General features: G+C 41.7%; 1 protein-coding gene across 3 annotated transcripts in view; it reads left to right on the top strand.

Moving 5' to 3' along the window:
* Positions 1-15,014, top strand: part of Chrac-14 (DNA polymerase epsilon subunit 3 Chrac-14) — a 32,899-nt gene continuing 17,885 nt past the window's right edge. The window contains exons 1-2 of one of the 3 annotated variants that reach the window (XM_080277942.1): positions 1-23; positions 11,302-11,583. In XM_080277942.1, coding sequence (XP_080134068.1) covers positions 11,313-11,583 — 271 coding nt within the window. In that variant the 5' untranslated portion in view covers positions 1-23; positions 11,302-11,312. Of the gene's footprint in view, positions 24-359; positions 419-11,301; positions 11,584-15,014 lie in introns of those variants that run through there. The other 2 variants (XM_080277941.1, XM_080277940.1) reach the window with 2 other exon arrangements.

The raw sequence follows: 15,014 nt of genomic DNA, 5'->3' as shown, positions 1-15,014 counted from the left end.
GGTGGTGTCCTCCTGGGGTGGGGGTAGGGCTTCTTCTCCTTTTGCGGGGTGGGGATCCGGCTGCGGAGGCGCGCATAATGCTGTATATATATATATATATATATATATATATATATATATATATATATATATATATATATATATATGTATAGTCTGATAACTTACTCTTATGTAACATTTATAATATTCGGTAGTTTCGTAAGACTTTGTGATGATTTTCGTTCGAATAACAACTTCGTTCATTTAACTGAAATTGTTTACTCGTTTTTCACTTAAATGTGATAGTTGGGAAGTATTTGCATTTTATCATCTTCACGTAAAAAAAAAAAAAAAAAAAAAAAAAAAAAGCGCGGGAAGAAGTTTGTTGACAATCTGGCTCACTTCGTGGCGCAGCACAGTTTTCTGTACGTTTCAACGTGTAGGTTTTATCTCTTATTGATATGTAATCTTCAGATCCAGGGAAAATTAAGTGAATTCCTCACAGTGTGCCTGTCATAATAAGTAACTGTAGAATGAACGTAAAGCTACGGGATGTTACTAACTTAATTCAGTCTCGACCATATGAACATAAAACGATATTTAATTGAATGATGATTTTGAAGAGTTCATGGATGCATGGGGGACTGGCATTGGTTACATAAAACAAGTGGTGGCAGTCTTCACTGACTGTGAACGCTATCCAAGTTAAGGTTCAGTGTAGCTCCACTGGTAATGGTTTTTACAGTAGGTTTGCCTTCTCATGGTTTGTCATTTGCAGAACTCAGTGACTCCATACGCATTTCCACGAGAGGATGCTACTTAAAGATTTATGATTTTGTGCTTTCATATACCTTGAATATTTAGTACTGCAGCAAGTTTTTCTGGTAACAAAACTATAACACCAGTTTTCTAAGAAAACAATGCAGGTCACTTTGTTGCAGGTTTAAGTAAACTACTGTGACATTTCTTCCACGTAAAAAATGAGATATCGTGGGGCCCCTAATGTGTGCCTTTGATGACAGTTTCCTCAGGTTTGGTCCATTAAAAGCAACACAATTTTGTTTCTTAGTGGTACATTTGGTTATTGGCGGTATGCTTTTGTTTTCACTGGTAACTTATGGTTATTTGATTCATCCATTCAGAGGGCTGGAAGTGAGCCTGTTGTATGTTTTCAAATTTGGAATAAATCAAGATGGACTCTGCCAACGACTTAGGATAAGATAGGAAATGGTCTCAGGCTCAGTTTCATGGCTCTAGGTTAGGTTATGTTGCATTTGGGTAGGGTATTGCATAAAATGGCTTGAAATTCACTTGTTTCTGTTTATGTAAACAAAAGTAAAGTTATGGTGTTTGAGAGGAATGAAGTCACAGAGTGTGCAGTGAGGTTGGATGGTGAGGATATGGAGAATGTGAGTGCATTCAAGTACTTGGGTAGTGTGATGAGTAAGGATGGAACTTTGGGGGATGAAGTACGTGAAAGGGTACAGCAGGGAAGGAAGGTTGTTGGCACACTGAAAGCAGTGATAAGAAATAGGGAGGTGAGTATGGAAGTTAAGAAGTCACTGCATGATGGTATTGTGATCCCTACCCTGACGTATGGAAGCGAGGCGTGGACCTTGCAAGAGGGGAACAAGTCAAGAGTGAGAGCAGTGGAAATGAGTTACTTGAGAGGAGCATGTGGAGTGACATGGAGGGACAGGTTGACGAATGAAGAAGTGAAGGAACGTTGTGGGGTAGATGTGGATGTGGTTGAAAAGATTAGGAGAAATACACTGAGGTGGTTTGGACATGTGGAGAGGATGGAGAATGAAAGACTGACTAAGAGGGTGTATGTAGGTGAGGTGGAGGGAGGGAGAGGGAGGGGTAGACCGAGGATGAGGTGGAGGGATGGAGTTGAGAGGTATATGAGGGAGGGGGGGGTGAGTTGGGGGGAGGGGAGTCAAATGATGGGTGACAGAGTGACTTGGAGGCGTTTTGTCTGCGGCCACCCTTTGCGGGATTAGGGCGTCGGGCTATAGATAGATAGATAGAAAAAAGACTAGATTAGGATTAATGTTTATTGAGGCTTAATGCCACATTAAAGATCCCACAATACAGGATCTCGCTTATTTTTAATTTGCAGAAGAAACCACAGAAGAAAACTGACAAAGTCTATGTTGATTCATGTTGTTACCCCATGGGAATCTGGTGTTATGGACTTGTAATTTACCGAATATACCACATAGGCACAACAGGCCCAGCTGTCAACTTATGTTCTTACCTTCTTCAGGAAAGTAATTAAAGTACAGTGTGCAACAACAAAAAAAAAAAAAAAATGGATAGGAAAAAACAAAATACAATTATTTTTTGGTATTTCCGGAAGCTACTGCTTCGCCTGCAGAAGCGTGTTGTTTGCCAGTGATCTTGCTGTCGATGGGTTGTTAACCGATGATCTCCCCAACAACAGGTTGTTATCAACAATCTCGCTGACAAGACATGTTAGTGCATCATTCAGAACTACAGGAAGCCAAACAATCCAACTTAACCTAGCCTATCCTAACTGGAGGGCTTTTCCCTCCAGATCACCATGATTTTAACCACCAGTGGTTGCCACTTATACCTGGCAAAATACCTGTCTTGGTCCTTACTAACCCTGATCCATTCAGTCCTAACTAACCTAGCCACCTAAACACTGCTGTGAGTTGGCACCAAAACATTGCTTCTGGTATTGCCAAGTTTGGCAAGTTTCTAATTTGTTACCGGTACCTTTATAAACTCTATCTGTTGTTTTCTTCTCATGTTCAGTATTAAGTACACCTACTGAACGTACTCGTGTATCCCTCATCCTCAATATATTTCATACCTTTTTTTTTTTCTCTCCTTGTGTATCTCGTACCAAAATGGATGATGTATCGGTCCCCCCTCCCCCCCAAGACCACTGCTTCACACTTCTCCAGTAATGCTGTGTGGAAGCTGTGCTTGATCGCTGTCCTGCCTGTCATGCTAGCTTTATGCCTGCTGCTGGCATGTGTTACTATGGCATCTCCTCCTGCCAAGCAGCCAGGAAGGTCCTATTTCTCTGTAAGAAGCAGGAGATTATCAGGAAATAGGACAAGGGATGGACTGAGTTGGACGGCTGGGTTTTTTGGTTTGCCTCATATGGCCTTGCAGGACATCAAGAATGCCTAAGAACAAAACTTTTTGAGTGGGACTGGATATGGGCAGACATTCCAACACTTTGAATGGAAAATGATGGCCAGATCCAACCACCAGATTTAGATCAGGCAGTGTTGAGGTGGAACCGCCAGCAACGGAGCAATGGTGTTATGGTTTGTGTGGTGGAACTGAAGGATGTGGCAATGAAGTTTATTTGACACTAGGGCATAACCATCATGAGTGGGAGTTACTGTATCAAGAAATTATCCCGTTACTCACTGGTCAATTTATTCCCCCTAACATCTGTTTTATTTGTCATTCATACCTCACCTGTCTCCCTTTCTCTCCCCTCACTCTTGGTTAGGTTTGCCAGTCCTCTTTCTGTCTGCCTTGTTAACTTGGCTTGCCCTGCCGAACTCTGCCTCAGGGTGTTGGGTGTAGAGTGTATGTACAGTACATTGACATTTTATCATGATTATAGTACCGAAGGGTGTTTTTCTGTGTTTGAACAGTTGTACGGTACTATGCAGTTACAGGATTTTATAGGGGATTAGATCCCCTTTGGAAGTTTTGGAAGGGCATTACATCAGTTTCAATCAGTACATCACTGTCTGACACCCCTTTGGCTGCTTTACACCAGATTATTAAGAGTTTACTATAATTTAATTTAATTTGCTTAGTAATGGGTGGTCACTTTTGCCTTTACCTTGTAAACCAGTCAGTAGAGGAAGGCGTCACCTCTTCATCTCTGACCATAAAGTCATTATTGTAAAATTGCCATCTTTGCCTCTTCACTACAAAATACAACATACAGTATGTGGTGGGTGATGTAGCCAGTGGCATCAGTGACATATTGTTTATTGTATATCATATGGTACTAACATATGATGATAAGATCCTAGTATTAAACTTTACAAAAATCTGTTATTTTACACATACAGTACTGTAGCAGTACAGTATAGCTATATTGTACAGTGATTATGCATGGCACCAGATTGCAGAGATTTGGCATGCTGGTTATCAGTACAGGTCTGATGGGATTTACATTCCTAAGATGTGATATTTTCTAATGGACGCCATTATCTCTCTCTCACCAGCTAGACATCATAATCCTATAAGGGGTAGCTGCTTGTCTTTGAGTTAGTGGTTTTACGGAGAGTTGTACTAACCCTCTGCCAACCCACTTGTTGACAGGTAGGGAACATGTGTGGATTGGTTCTATGGGTACCACCCAGTGTTGTAAATGGGTTCCTTGCTTAAAAGAAACCACTAGGCTTGTTACTCAGTGTAAAGCCACCTGAAAAAGAAAGAAGAGTAATAAAAAGTGAGAGGAAAGATTGGAGAAATAGGAAAATAGAGGGCAGACACTGAAATAGAGTGGTAAAGGTGAAAGAAGTAGGTAGTACAACATCAATTGAGTGGAGAATGGTCACCATTATATAATCATTATACAATATAATGTACTGTGATTCTTACACATCCATTAGTGTATGTTAATGTGATTTTTAAATAAGAATTAAAAAGTGAGAGGAAAGATTGGAGAAATAGGAAAAGAGAGGGCAGACACTGAAAAAGAGTGGTAAAGGTGAAAGAAGAAGTAGGTAGTACAGCGTCAATTGAGTGGATAATGGTCACCATCACCTGCACCATTACATAATCATTATACAGTACAGTATAATGTACAGTACTTCTTACACAGCCATTATTTTGTTATGTTAATATGATTGTTAATTAGGAATTAAAAATTGTTTCCTTTATACAATACTTCCTTGGTATTGATGGGATTTTATTTATTTATTTATTTTTTTATATATACAGTAAGCTCGCACAGTGCGCGAAGAGATTGGGCGGTCCACGACCTCGCGCACTGGGAATTCGCGTACTGGGAATATATAATCTTATGGGAATAATTACATATGGACGGTACCCCTTCATACCTGGACATTTTTTGGCCGGTAAAGACATAATAAAGGTCATATTTTTTAGACATTGTACTAAAGCTATAGCTACAATAACAAGAATATGGGTAGTCACCTCAACAACAGTAGACAACAGGCCTGATGACCTTAAATAACAGGGGTTCCAAGGCGCAGCAACACTTACAGCACTGCACCTCCCACCGCACCAACACTTCCCTCCACAGAGTCCTCTTGAGCACCTTCCCCAGGAGCATCAAAGTCACTCACTTCGGCCATAAACCCTTCAAAGTCCAATGCTGACACTTCTGACATTGCATCCTCTTCATCCTCAACAGGAACAGGAGCAGATGATGTCGCTGGTTCCGCAATTTCACTAACTTGAGCCCGCTGCGTGTAGCTTGTTATGAGCGTCTGTCTTCTCCTGTTTATTTCTTCCCTGTGCCTGTCTGTGTAGAAACAGAAGAGTTTGTCGATACCAACCAGAAGTTCCTCCGTTCTTAGGTTGCTCACTTCCTGTTCCTTCACCTCTTCCTTGAGCTTATCCACGGCAGCAAGGATCTTGCTAATGTTTGACATACACAGCTCAGTCCTGCCTTCTATCATGCTAGGCTGCTCAACTTGACTCCGCCTGGCGTCGGACTCTGCGTCAGCCTCGTCTGTCCATTGCAACACTTCCTTGGGAGGCTGTTCCTCAGTAGCAGTGTGCACTTCTTGTATGTCCGCCAATGTATCGTCCTCGAAACCTGGTACAGCTTGTGCTGATGTCAGTATTGCTGCTTCAGTGCAGTAGAATGCCCGGAAATTTCTGCGCATCAACTTGACGACACGTGATGCACTGTGTGAGGGGTGGTCGCGCACTAATAGAAAATGGCATTTTTGAGCCACTCCTTGCCTCTGCCTTGAGTTCTGTGCGGTAAACTCGCGCATTCAAGGGTTTTTGGTTATGATTTTTGGTCACTCGTGCACAATGCAAATTGCGCACTGTGCGAACCAACTGTATATGGTTTCGACTATAGACGGATTCCCCCCCACCCCAAGAATAACTGCATTTATTATTTCAAAGGCAGATACTGGCAGCTTCTCACCAATCTGCCAGTCACCTGCTTTCAGCCCTACCCATTTCTGTCAGCACATCTCATTCTCGCTGAATAAATAACAAAATTTTCGTAGTGTCTTTAGATTGTCTATTTATTTATCTAACTATTGCCAGACGCCTCAATCCCGTTCGGGGTGGCCACAAACAAATCACCTCCAAGTCGCCCTGTCTCCCGCCATTTCACTGCCCTGCTCCCAACTCACACCCCCCTCTCTCATATACCTCTCCACCCCATTCCTCCATCTCATCCTCGGCCTCCCCCTCCCTCTTCCCCCCTCCACCTCCCTCACATACACTCTCTTCGTCAGTCTTTCACCCTCCCTCCTCTCCACATGGCCAAACCACCTCAGTGTGTTCCTCATAACGCTTCCTATCACATCCACATCAACACCACAACGCTCCTTTATATCCTCATTCGTCAGCCTGTCTCTCCATGTGACTCCACAGGCTCCTGTTAAATAACTCATTTCCACTGCTTTCACTCTTGACTTGTGTCCTTCCAACAACGTCCAAGCTTCACTTCCATACGTTAGAGTTGGTATCACAATACAGTCATGTAGTAACTTTTTCACTTCCATGCTCACTTCCCTGTTTCTTATCACTGCTTTCAAGGAACCAGCAACCTTTCTTCCCTGCTGTACCCTTTCAAGCACTTCGCCCTCCAAACCTCCATCCTTACTCATCACACTACCCAAGTACTTAAACGTACTCACATTTTCCAATTCCTCACCATCCAACCTTGCTGTACATTCACTGACTTCACCTCTCTCAAATACCATCACTTTACTCTTCCCTACATACACCTTTAAATTCCGTTTCTTACACACACTCCCAAACTCATCCACCAAGCCTTGCAGCTCCCCTTCGTCTTCACTCAACAACACAGTAACATCTGCAAACAACAGTACAGGGAGTTTCCAAACACTATCCTCTCTCACCAGGGCCACTCCAACATCCACTACCCTACCTTGTACCTCTTTTATTACCCCATCCATGTACAGATTGAACAACCATGGAGACATGACACATCCCTGTTTCAACCCAACTTTCAAAGAGAAAAATTCACTTAGTTCACCATCCACACACACTGCAGCCTTCTCACCATCGTACATTCTCTTCACAGCGTTCAACAACTTCCCATCTACTCCATATATTCTTAACATGTTCCACAATCCTTGTCTATCCACCCTATTATATGCTTTCTCCAAATCCATGAAAGCCGCATACAACTTCTTCCCCTTCTCTAGAAACTTTTCCACTAAAGATCTAAGAATGAATATCTGATCTACACAACCTCTTCCCTTTCTAAAGCATCCCTGTTCTTCTCCAACTAATTTCTCTGTTCTTTCTCTAACTCTGTCAATAAGTATCCTACCATAACTTTTCCTATTATACTAAGAAGACAAATGCCCCTATGATTACCACACACTTCCTTTTCCCTTTTTCCTTTGTACAAGGGAATAATTATACCTGACTTCCAATCCTCCAGGACTCTACCTTCCTCCCAGGCCAATCTGCACATTTTCCACATCCATTCTACTACTACTGTATCTCTTCCCCATGCTTCAGCATTTTTCATCTGCATTTACTCTCAAGCCTTTGTGTCCCATACCTTCTCTCCACTTCCTAAATCTTTCCTCCACTTCCCTTTCATTCTCTGCAATCAACACCATATCATTGGCATACAGCATTTCCATGAATAGCAACAAGGGGCTCCAGACTGACCCTTGATGCACACCAACATTCACAGAAAACTCATCACTCAGATCTTCATTCACTCTTACTTGGTTGCGAGCACTCGCATACATTGCCATAACCACCCTAACCAGCCACTCCTCAATCCCAAGCTTTCTCATTGCCCACTTCACCACCTCTCTAGGGACTCAGTCAGGCCTTCTCCAAGTCAGCAAAAACAAAGTACAGATCCCCTTTCTTTCCTATACTGGTATATTTTTCTTGAAGTTGTTGAACAATGATTATGGCCTATATACTGTAAGTGGTCCCTTTGCGTGGCAGAAACCCAAACTGCATATTGGCGTTCACTCCTGTAATCATACCTTCTAGGATTCTCTCCATTACCTTCATTATCAGGTCCAAAAGCTTTATGTCTCTATAATTTCCTCTTTCCAGGGGATCACCCCTTCCCTTGTACACATTTACAATCACACTCTTCAGCCAGTCATCTGGGACAGCACATTCATATATAATCGTATTTATCAAGTCAGTAACTAACCCTACATCCTTATCTCCTGAGGCTTACAGCATTTCAGCAATCAACACAGACACACCTGCTGCCTTCCCAACCTGCATCCTGCTTACTGCCTCACTCACAGTAGCAGTGTCAATCAAAGACCAAGGGCCAAAAACTGGATCATCTGGCTTCAAACCTTCCCTGTTCCAGTCAAACTCTTCATTAAACAACTGTTTATAATGCTTTCTCCATGCATCTTTAATATCCCCACTTTTCACCATTATCCTTCCTTCATCATTCTTCACACACTGCTCATCTGAAATATCCCTGTTTTACCCCTTCAACTGCTTTGCCACTGTAAATATCATATTCTTCGTTTCCTCACTGTTTAGGTTTTGCAGTAAGTCTGTGAGACTCAGATTTTGGCACTTGAATGGACAGCGTTAGTGGACACAATGATTTGTGGTAAAACAGTGCTGCACCTCCTCCACATTTTGATGTCCAAAGATGGTGGAACAGAAGGTAATATCCATTGATGTAGATCTCTGGTGTAATTTGCCAAGCTTCTGTTATTTCAGTCACCTGATGTTAACCGACTGAGCGGTGACTGTTAGCCACTCCAGTTTGTTGGGCAGCAATATGACATTATGATAGTAGGAGAGGCAGCATGTTGTACCACATCCTTGGCACCTCAAAGTGTTTGTAGGCCTTTTAAACTTTTATTTGGTTTTATTTATTTGCTTTTTTTTTTTTCGCCACTTTCATTACGTGTGTTTGGGTCACTTTTATTTTCTGTCGCCTTCATAAACTTATCGGAAGTATTTGTATTAGGTCACCCAACCTGTTTTTTCATGTGATAATGCTGAGTTTTGGCGTGAGTTATGATACTCCTAACAGACCATGCGGTCAGTGTTTGAACCACAGACTCTGCCTAGCACATTCTGACACCCACTCTCACTGTTTGATTCATTAACTACACATCATTTAGTCAAACATTAATTCATGCATCCACATTCATGGCCTACTCACTTTTGGGAGAGATGTTTATTTATACAGTACAGTAGTAACAAAGTGTCTTCAGTAGTGGAATGGGGGTAGAGGAAACAGGTGAACAGCTGAACTGGTGGCTTAGGGGAGTGCTGAAAAACTGTGTTCAACCTCAATGAGAGCCAGCGCGTGTTTGTCAGAGTCCATATAAGGAGTGTGGCTGTGTGCAGTAGCTATGCCACTAGGTTGTGGGAAGTAACTCCATCTTGTGCAGTGTTTGTGAAAAGTGGGTGCATAAGAGATTTAGTGGTATTAGAGGTAGACTGTGAAATAATGCTGACTCTGTGTGAGCAGTGTTCTTACCTACCTAATTGTTCTTACCTAATTGTATCTTTACAGGAATGAGTCAAGCTCGTACTGTCCCGTGTCTTAAACCATATTTATCGTACATATCCTTAAATTTGTGAATTGTTTTGGCACACACTATTTCATTCGGTAGTGCATTCCATTGATCAATTGCTCTGTTTGGGAAACTGAATTTCCTTACGTCTTTATCACCTCTCCTTATGCAGTTTTTTGCAGTGTCCTCTTGCTGATGCTTCTCCATATGTTAAATAATCATTTATGTCTATTTTCTCCTTTCCTGATACGCACTTATATAGCATTATCATGTCACCTCTTTTCCTTCTCTCCTGTAAAGTTGGTAGATTCAGTTTATTTAGTCTTTCTTCGTAGCTTAGGTCCCTTAAGCTTGGTATCCATCTTGTAGCGGCCCTTTGAACTTTTTCAATCTTGTCTATATGCTTTTTGAGATGGGGAGAGCATGTAGAGATTGTCAGGCACGAAGGACTTAATTTTGCGGAGAGTCTCTTGAGTGTGTGGAGGAGTTTTGTTATTTGGGAGACATGTTATGTGCTGGAGGTGGGACTGGAGCTAGTTCTGTGGCTAGAGTAAGGAGTGGTTGGAAGAAGTTCAGGGAGCGGTTGCCTCTCGTAACAGTGAGAGAGCCCTCCGTCTGTGTTAAGGAATCTTTGTATGCAGCATGTGTTAGGAGTGTAATGCTGTATGATAGTGAGGCCTGGCAGTTAAGGAAGAGGATATTTGTAGGCGCAAACATACAGAAATGACAATGATTACTGTAGATGGAAGTGTATTGTGCCCTTGAATACGAGGCTTGGGGGGACTAGGATTGCGATTGAAGAGTTGAGACAAAGGATGTAACTTGAATGTATTGGTGCTGTGTTGTGATGAAGAGGGGTAAATTGAGATGGTTTGGGGAAGATGGAGGATGACAACTGGGTGAGGAGAGCGAAAAGTGTGTATGTCGGGCATTGGGTTGCAAGAGGCAGACCAAAATAGACCTGACACAAGATCATAGAGTGTTACCTAAGGGATAAGAGACTGAATAGGGATGCTGGCAGAGACTGAACAACATGGAAAGCTGCCATAGGTGACCAAGGCTCGCCCATGCAATTGTGTTGGAGCCTTTATAAACAATACAATGCGATACAAATATAATGTTTAATTTTGGTGCATATATTCCCTAACTCCTTAGATATGATAATGTCTTGATATACTTACTCTTCTTATTACCCTGATAGTGGAGGCATTAATGATAGCTGAATCAAAGTCTTCCAGTTCAAAAAGGCATCACTGAAGCTGAATAACAGATCCTGGAGATTTAAGAATATAGCAATAATATAAAAGACATACTGTCAAGTGGGGTTGGTGGAGGATTAGTGCCCCTCCCTGTAAAACAATTAACTCTAAGCCATTGGCCACCCCGTCTGGGATACATGGCGTCTGGCAATGAATGAATGAATAAAAGACATACTGGTACTTGGATTTAAGGAGTTACCAGAAAATAATATCCCCAGCGTCCCTTTGCAGGACATTTTAAATGTCATTATCTGTTAATGCTATTAAAAGATATTGACAAAACAAAACTCATGTCTTGTTGTTGTTGTACTGTATTATGTATCATTCTCTTTCAGATAACTGAAATATGGCTGAGAGGCCAGAGGATTTGAATTTGCCAAATGCAGTGATATCCCGTATCATCAAGGACACACTGCCAGATGGAGTAGCCATTTCGAAAGAGGCTCGGTGCGCCATTGGCAAGGCTGCATCAGTCTTTGTCCTCTTCACCACCTCATCAGCAAATAACTTGGCACAGAAAAATAAGAAGAAAACTGTTAGTGCTCAGGATGTATTCATTGCTTTGAAGGAAATGGAATTTGAAAAATTCATTGAGCCCCTGCAAGAAAGTTTAGAAAGTAAGTTGCTGATGGTACACTATTTAATGTACTGTACTTAACATTTTACCCATTTCATTAAATGATATGACTATTTATTTTATGTACTTAACATTTTACTCATTCCAGTAAATGATATGACCATATTTATTTTTTGTACAGGTATACCTTGGTTTAACGATGCAGTTGGTTAGGTAAACACCCATCATTAGGTGGGGTATCGTATATCGGGGTAGATTTAACATGTAAAGTAATGGGATGCATTTTTCAGCCTTGGGTTTCCCCCCAACCACATCCAAAACACACCCAAATGAACTCAAAAAGTTTAAAGCTAATCTAAATGGCCTGACAGCTGTAAAGAAGCTAACCTAAGCGTGACACCTGTAAATAAGTTACTAAAAGCAACAAATAAAATCTGAAAATTGCCAAATATAAGTCTGGAAAAAATTAAGCTTAGTAAACTGTACCCCAGTGTGACAATGCTCACCCTGTCTGTGGCTAAAACACATTCATTTAAGTCTAGAAACAGTTTATAAATCAACCTAAACACACAATTTTAGTCTAAAATGTCATCCAAATCGGTAAAAAATAAAATAAAAAACCCATCGTTAAACTGGGATTTGGCCATCGTTAGGCAGGGTATGGTGGTATTTCTACCCCCATTGTTAAGCCGGGGTATCGTATATCAAGGTATACCTGTACTTAACATTTTACTCTTTTGTGGTATATATATATATATATATATATATATATATATATATATTTTTAATGCGAGGAAGAAGGAACTAAAGGCCATGAGCCCGCAATAACAGTTCCAAGAGAAAAACAAAATACAAGAGAGAGCCAAATTCAAGATCCATTCATTTTGAGATGCCTTGACACACTGCAATTGAAAGACTGGAGATCATAGGCAGCAGGAAATACAGACAAGGGAGACAGTTCCAGAGTTGACCTGTTGCATAAATGAAGGACTGGGAGTAATGGTTAACTCTTGCATTAGAGAGTTGGACAGAAAAGGGATGAGAGTTTGCTGCTAGATGGGTGCTACGCACCCGTCGTAGAGGTGGAGGAATGCATGCAGACAGTTCAGAGGAGCAGTGACCATTAAATTAGCGATAGAAAAGAGATAAAGATGCAGCAGTGCTGCGAAGAGACAGAGGTTGAAGGGAGTCCATAAGAGGAGGAGAGTTAATGAGACGAAAAGCCTTTGACTCCACCCTATTGAGAAGAGCTGTATGTGGGGAGCCTCCCCACACATGAGAGTTGTACTTCACACAGGGGCTGATAAAACCCCTGTATAGAGTCAACAATTGTGCAGGGGTAAAGAAGGAACGGAGTCGGCTTAGCATACCCAATCTCTTGGAAGCAGATTTTACAAGAGATGATATTACAAGATGTAATATGATCTTTCCAAGATAAGTCCTGAGTAAATGAAACCCAAAGCTTGTTCAAGGATGATGCAGGATTAAGCTGAATATTATTAAACATTAGTGGGTATACCTGTGGAAGATTTTGACGGGTTGATAGGTGTAAGAACTGAGTCTTAGTTGCATTAAAAACAACAAGATTATTTTTACCCCAGTCAGAGATACGAGCCAAGTCAGACATTAAGTGTGCCATAGCCTCATCCCTTGTTTTTTTGAAGTAACTGCTAAGATGGGCATTGCGGGAACCGAATGGAAAGGTGAAGGGTGGAGTCATCAGCGTATGAGTGGATAGGGTTAGATGTACAGCTGAGAAGGTCATTGATGAATAAAAGGAAGAGAGTTGGTGATAGGACAGAGCCCTGAGGAACACCACTGTTGATAGATCTAGGAGAAGAATGATGGCCGTCTACAACAGCAGCTATAGAACGACCAGAAAGGATGCTAGCAATGAAGGCACAGATAGAAGGATAGAAACCGGAAGAGGGCAGTTTGGAAATTAAAGATTTATGCCAGATTCGATCGAAAGCCTTTGAGATGTCAAGTGCAATGGCAAAGCTTTGGCCAAAGGCCTGAAAGGAGGATGACCAGGAGTCTGAAAGGTAGGTGAGAAGATCGCCAGTGGAGCGTCCCTGACGGAACCCGTACTGACGATCAGAAAGAAGGTTGTGATAGGAAAGATGCCTTAAAATTTTTCTATTAGGAGCACTCACCATCCCCTCACTCAGTGTAGTGCTGCTTTGGGTGTCTGCCCTTTCCTCTCTTCCTTCCTTCTTCTTCTGTCTTTTTTTCCTCTTCCTTCTGCCTATGGGTGACTGTGCTCCCTCTTCTGTCTGTCTTTCCTTCATTCTTTCCTCTTCCTTCTTCCATTGGGCGACCCTGCACTTGAGTGACAAGCCAAATGTTTTCCTGTACACCAGGAAACCATTTACTATGCTGGTTGGTAACCATATAACCAAATTATGGTGGCTGGTAGTTGAGTGGGTAATTAAGGCGCTCAAATTGGATTGAGCCTTTGTAGGCTTATATCCAAGGGGTAGTTGGGGTTTACTGCTCACATAATGCCACTCAGGGATGAGTGAGGCTGGTCACTCATCTTAAATGTCAGGACCAACTTGCCCAGCCCCAGGCTCCTACGCTCCTCATGGGGCAACATATGTTTGGATGTTGTTGTTGATGATGTTGAACATTTACTTATCCCGTTAAATGATATGACTATTTCTTTTATGTACTTAACATTTTACTCATTCCATTAAAAGATATGACCATGTTTCCTTTGCACAGCACTGTACCCGATACTGTATTACTGTTTTGTTATTACAGCCTTTAGCATAGTTAATTAGTTGTTATTTCATAATGTTCCAGTAGTGGCAGTAGTAGTAGTACAGTGGTAGTGGTTGTAGCTGCAGCCCCACGTTGACCTGAAACATAACACAAATGGAAGTCAGAGTGAAGTTGCCCTTCTCCAGCAGTCCACCATTTCCCTTTTAGAGAACTGAGAAAGAACTTGGGATGTTTATATGACTGGGTTGCAAAGCTACTCAGCTGGATCAGTGTTACTGTATGAAAGCATTGCTCTCCACCACCTCATTATGTTCCGTGGATGTATTTATATTTCTTTTCACTCTTGAAGGTAACTGTCACAGATGGTCACATGCGTGTGAAACATACAGTAAAACCAATGATTATAAGCTTACTTACTAATGCTTACATATTCGATTATAATGATGTTACCTCAGGCTCAGGTGGACCTGAACCGGGTGGATCACAGGGTGAAGTTGCACTTTTCCTACAGTTCACCATCCTTCTAGGAGATGACAAGAGTTTGTATAGCAGACAATGGAGCTGCTTGGTTATATCAGCCACTATGTGAATGCAGCCCTCTCCAGCACCTGGTTACAGTTTGCATACAATATGTTCAAGACAATTGTGAATGAGAAAAAGGATAAAAAGATAGACTGTGGTGAAGTATACAAAAATATGTGATCTCTGTCATTGTTGCATAACCTGGTCCATCTGATTGAGCAG

Source organism: Coenobita brevimanus, chromosome 71 (assembly GCF_032717465.1).
Source record: "Coenobita brevimanus isolate Jiangsu-jjx chromosome 71, ASM3271746v2, whole genome shotgun sequence".
In the NCBI taxonomy this organism is placed as follows: domain Eukaryota; kingdom Metazoa; phylum Arthropoda; class Malacostraca; order Decapoda; family Coenobitidae; genus Coenobita; species Coenobita brevimanus.
The sequence above is the reverse complement of the archived record's forward strand: the minus strand, read 5'-3'. Positions and strand labels throughout refer to the sequence as shown.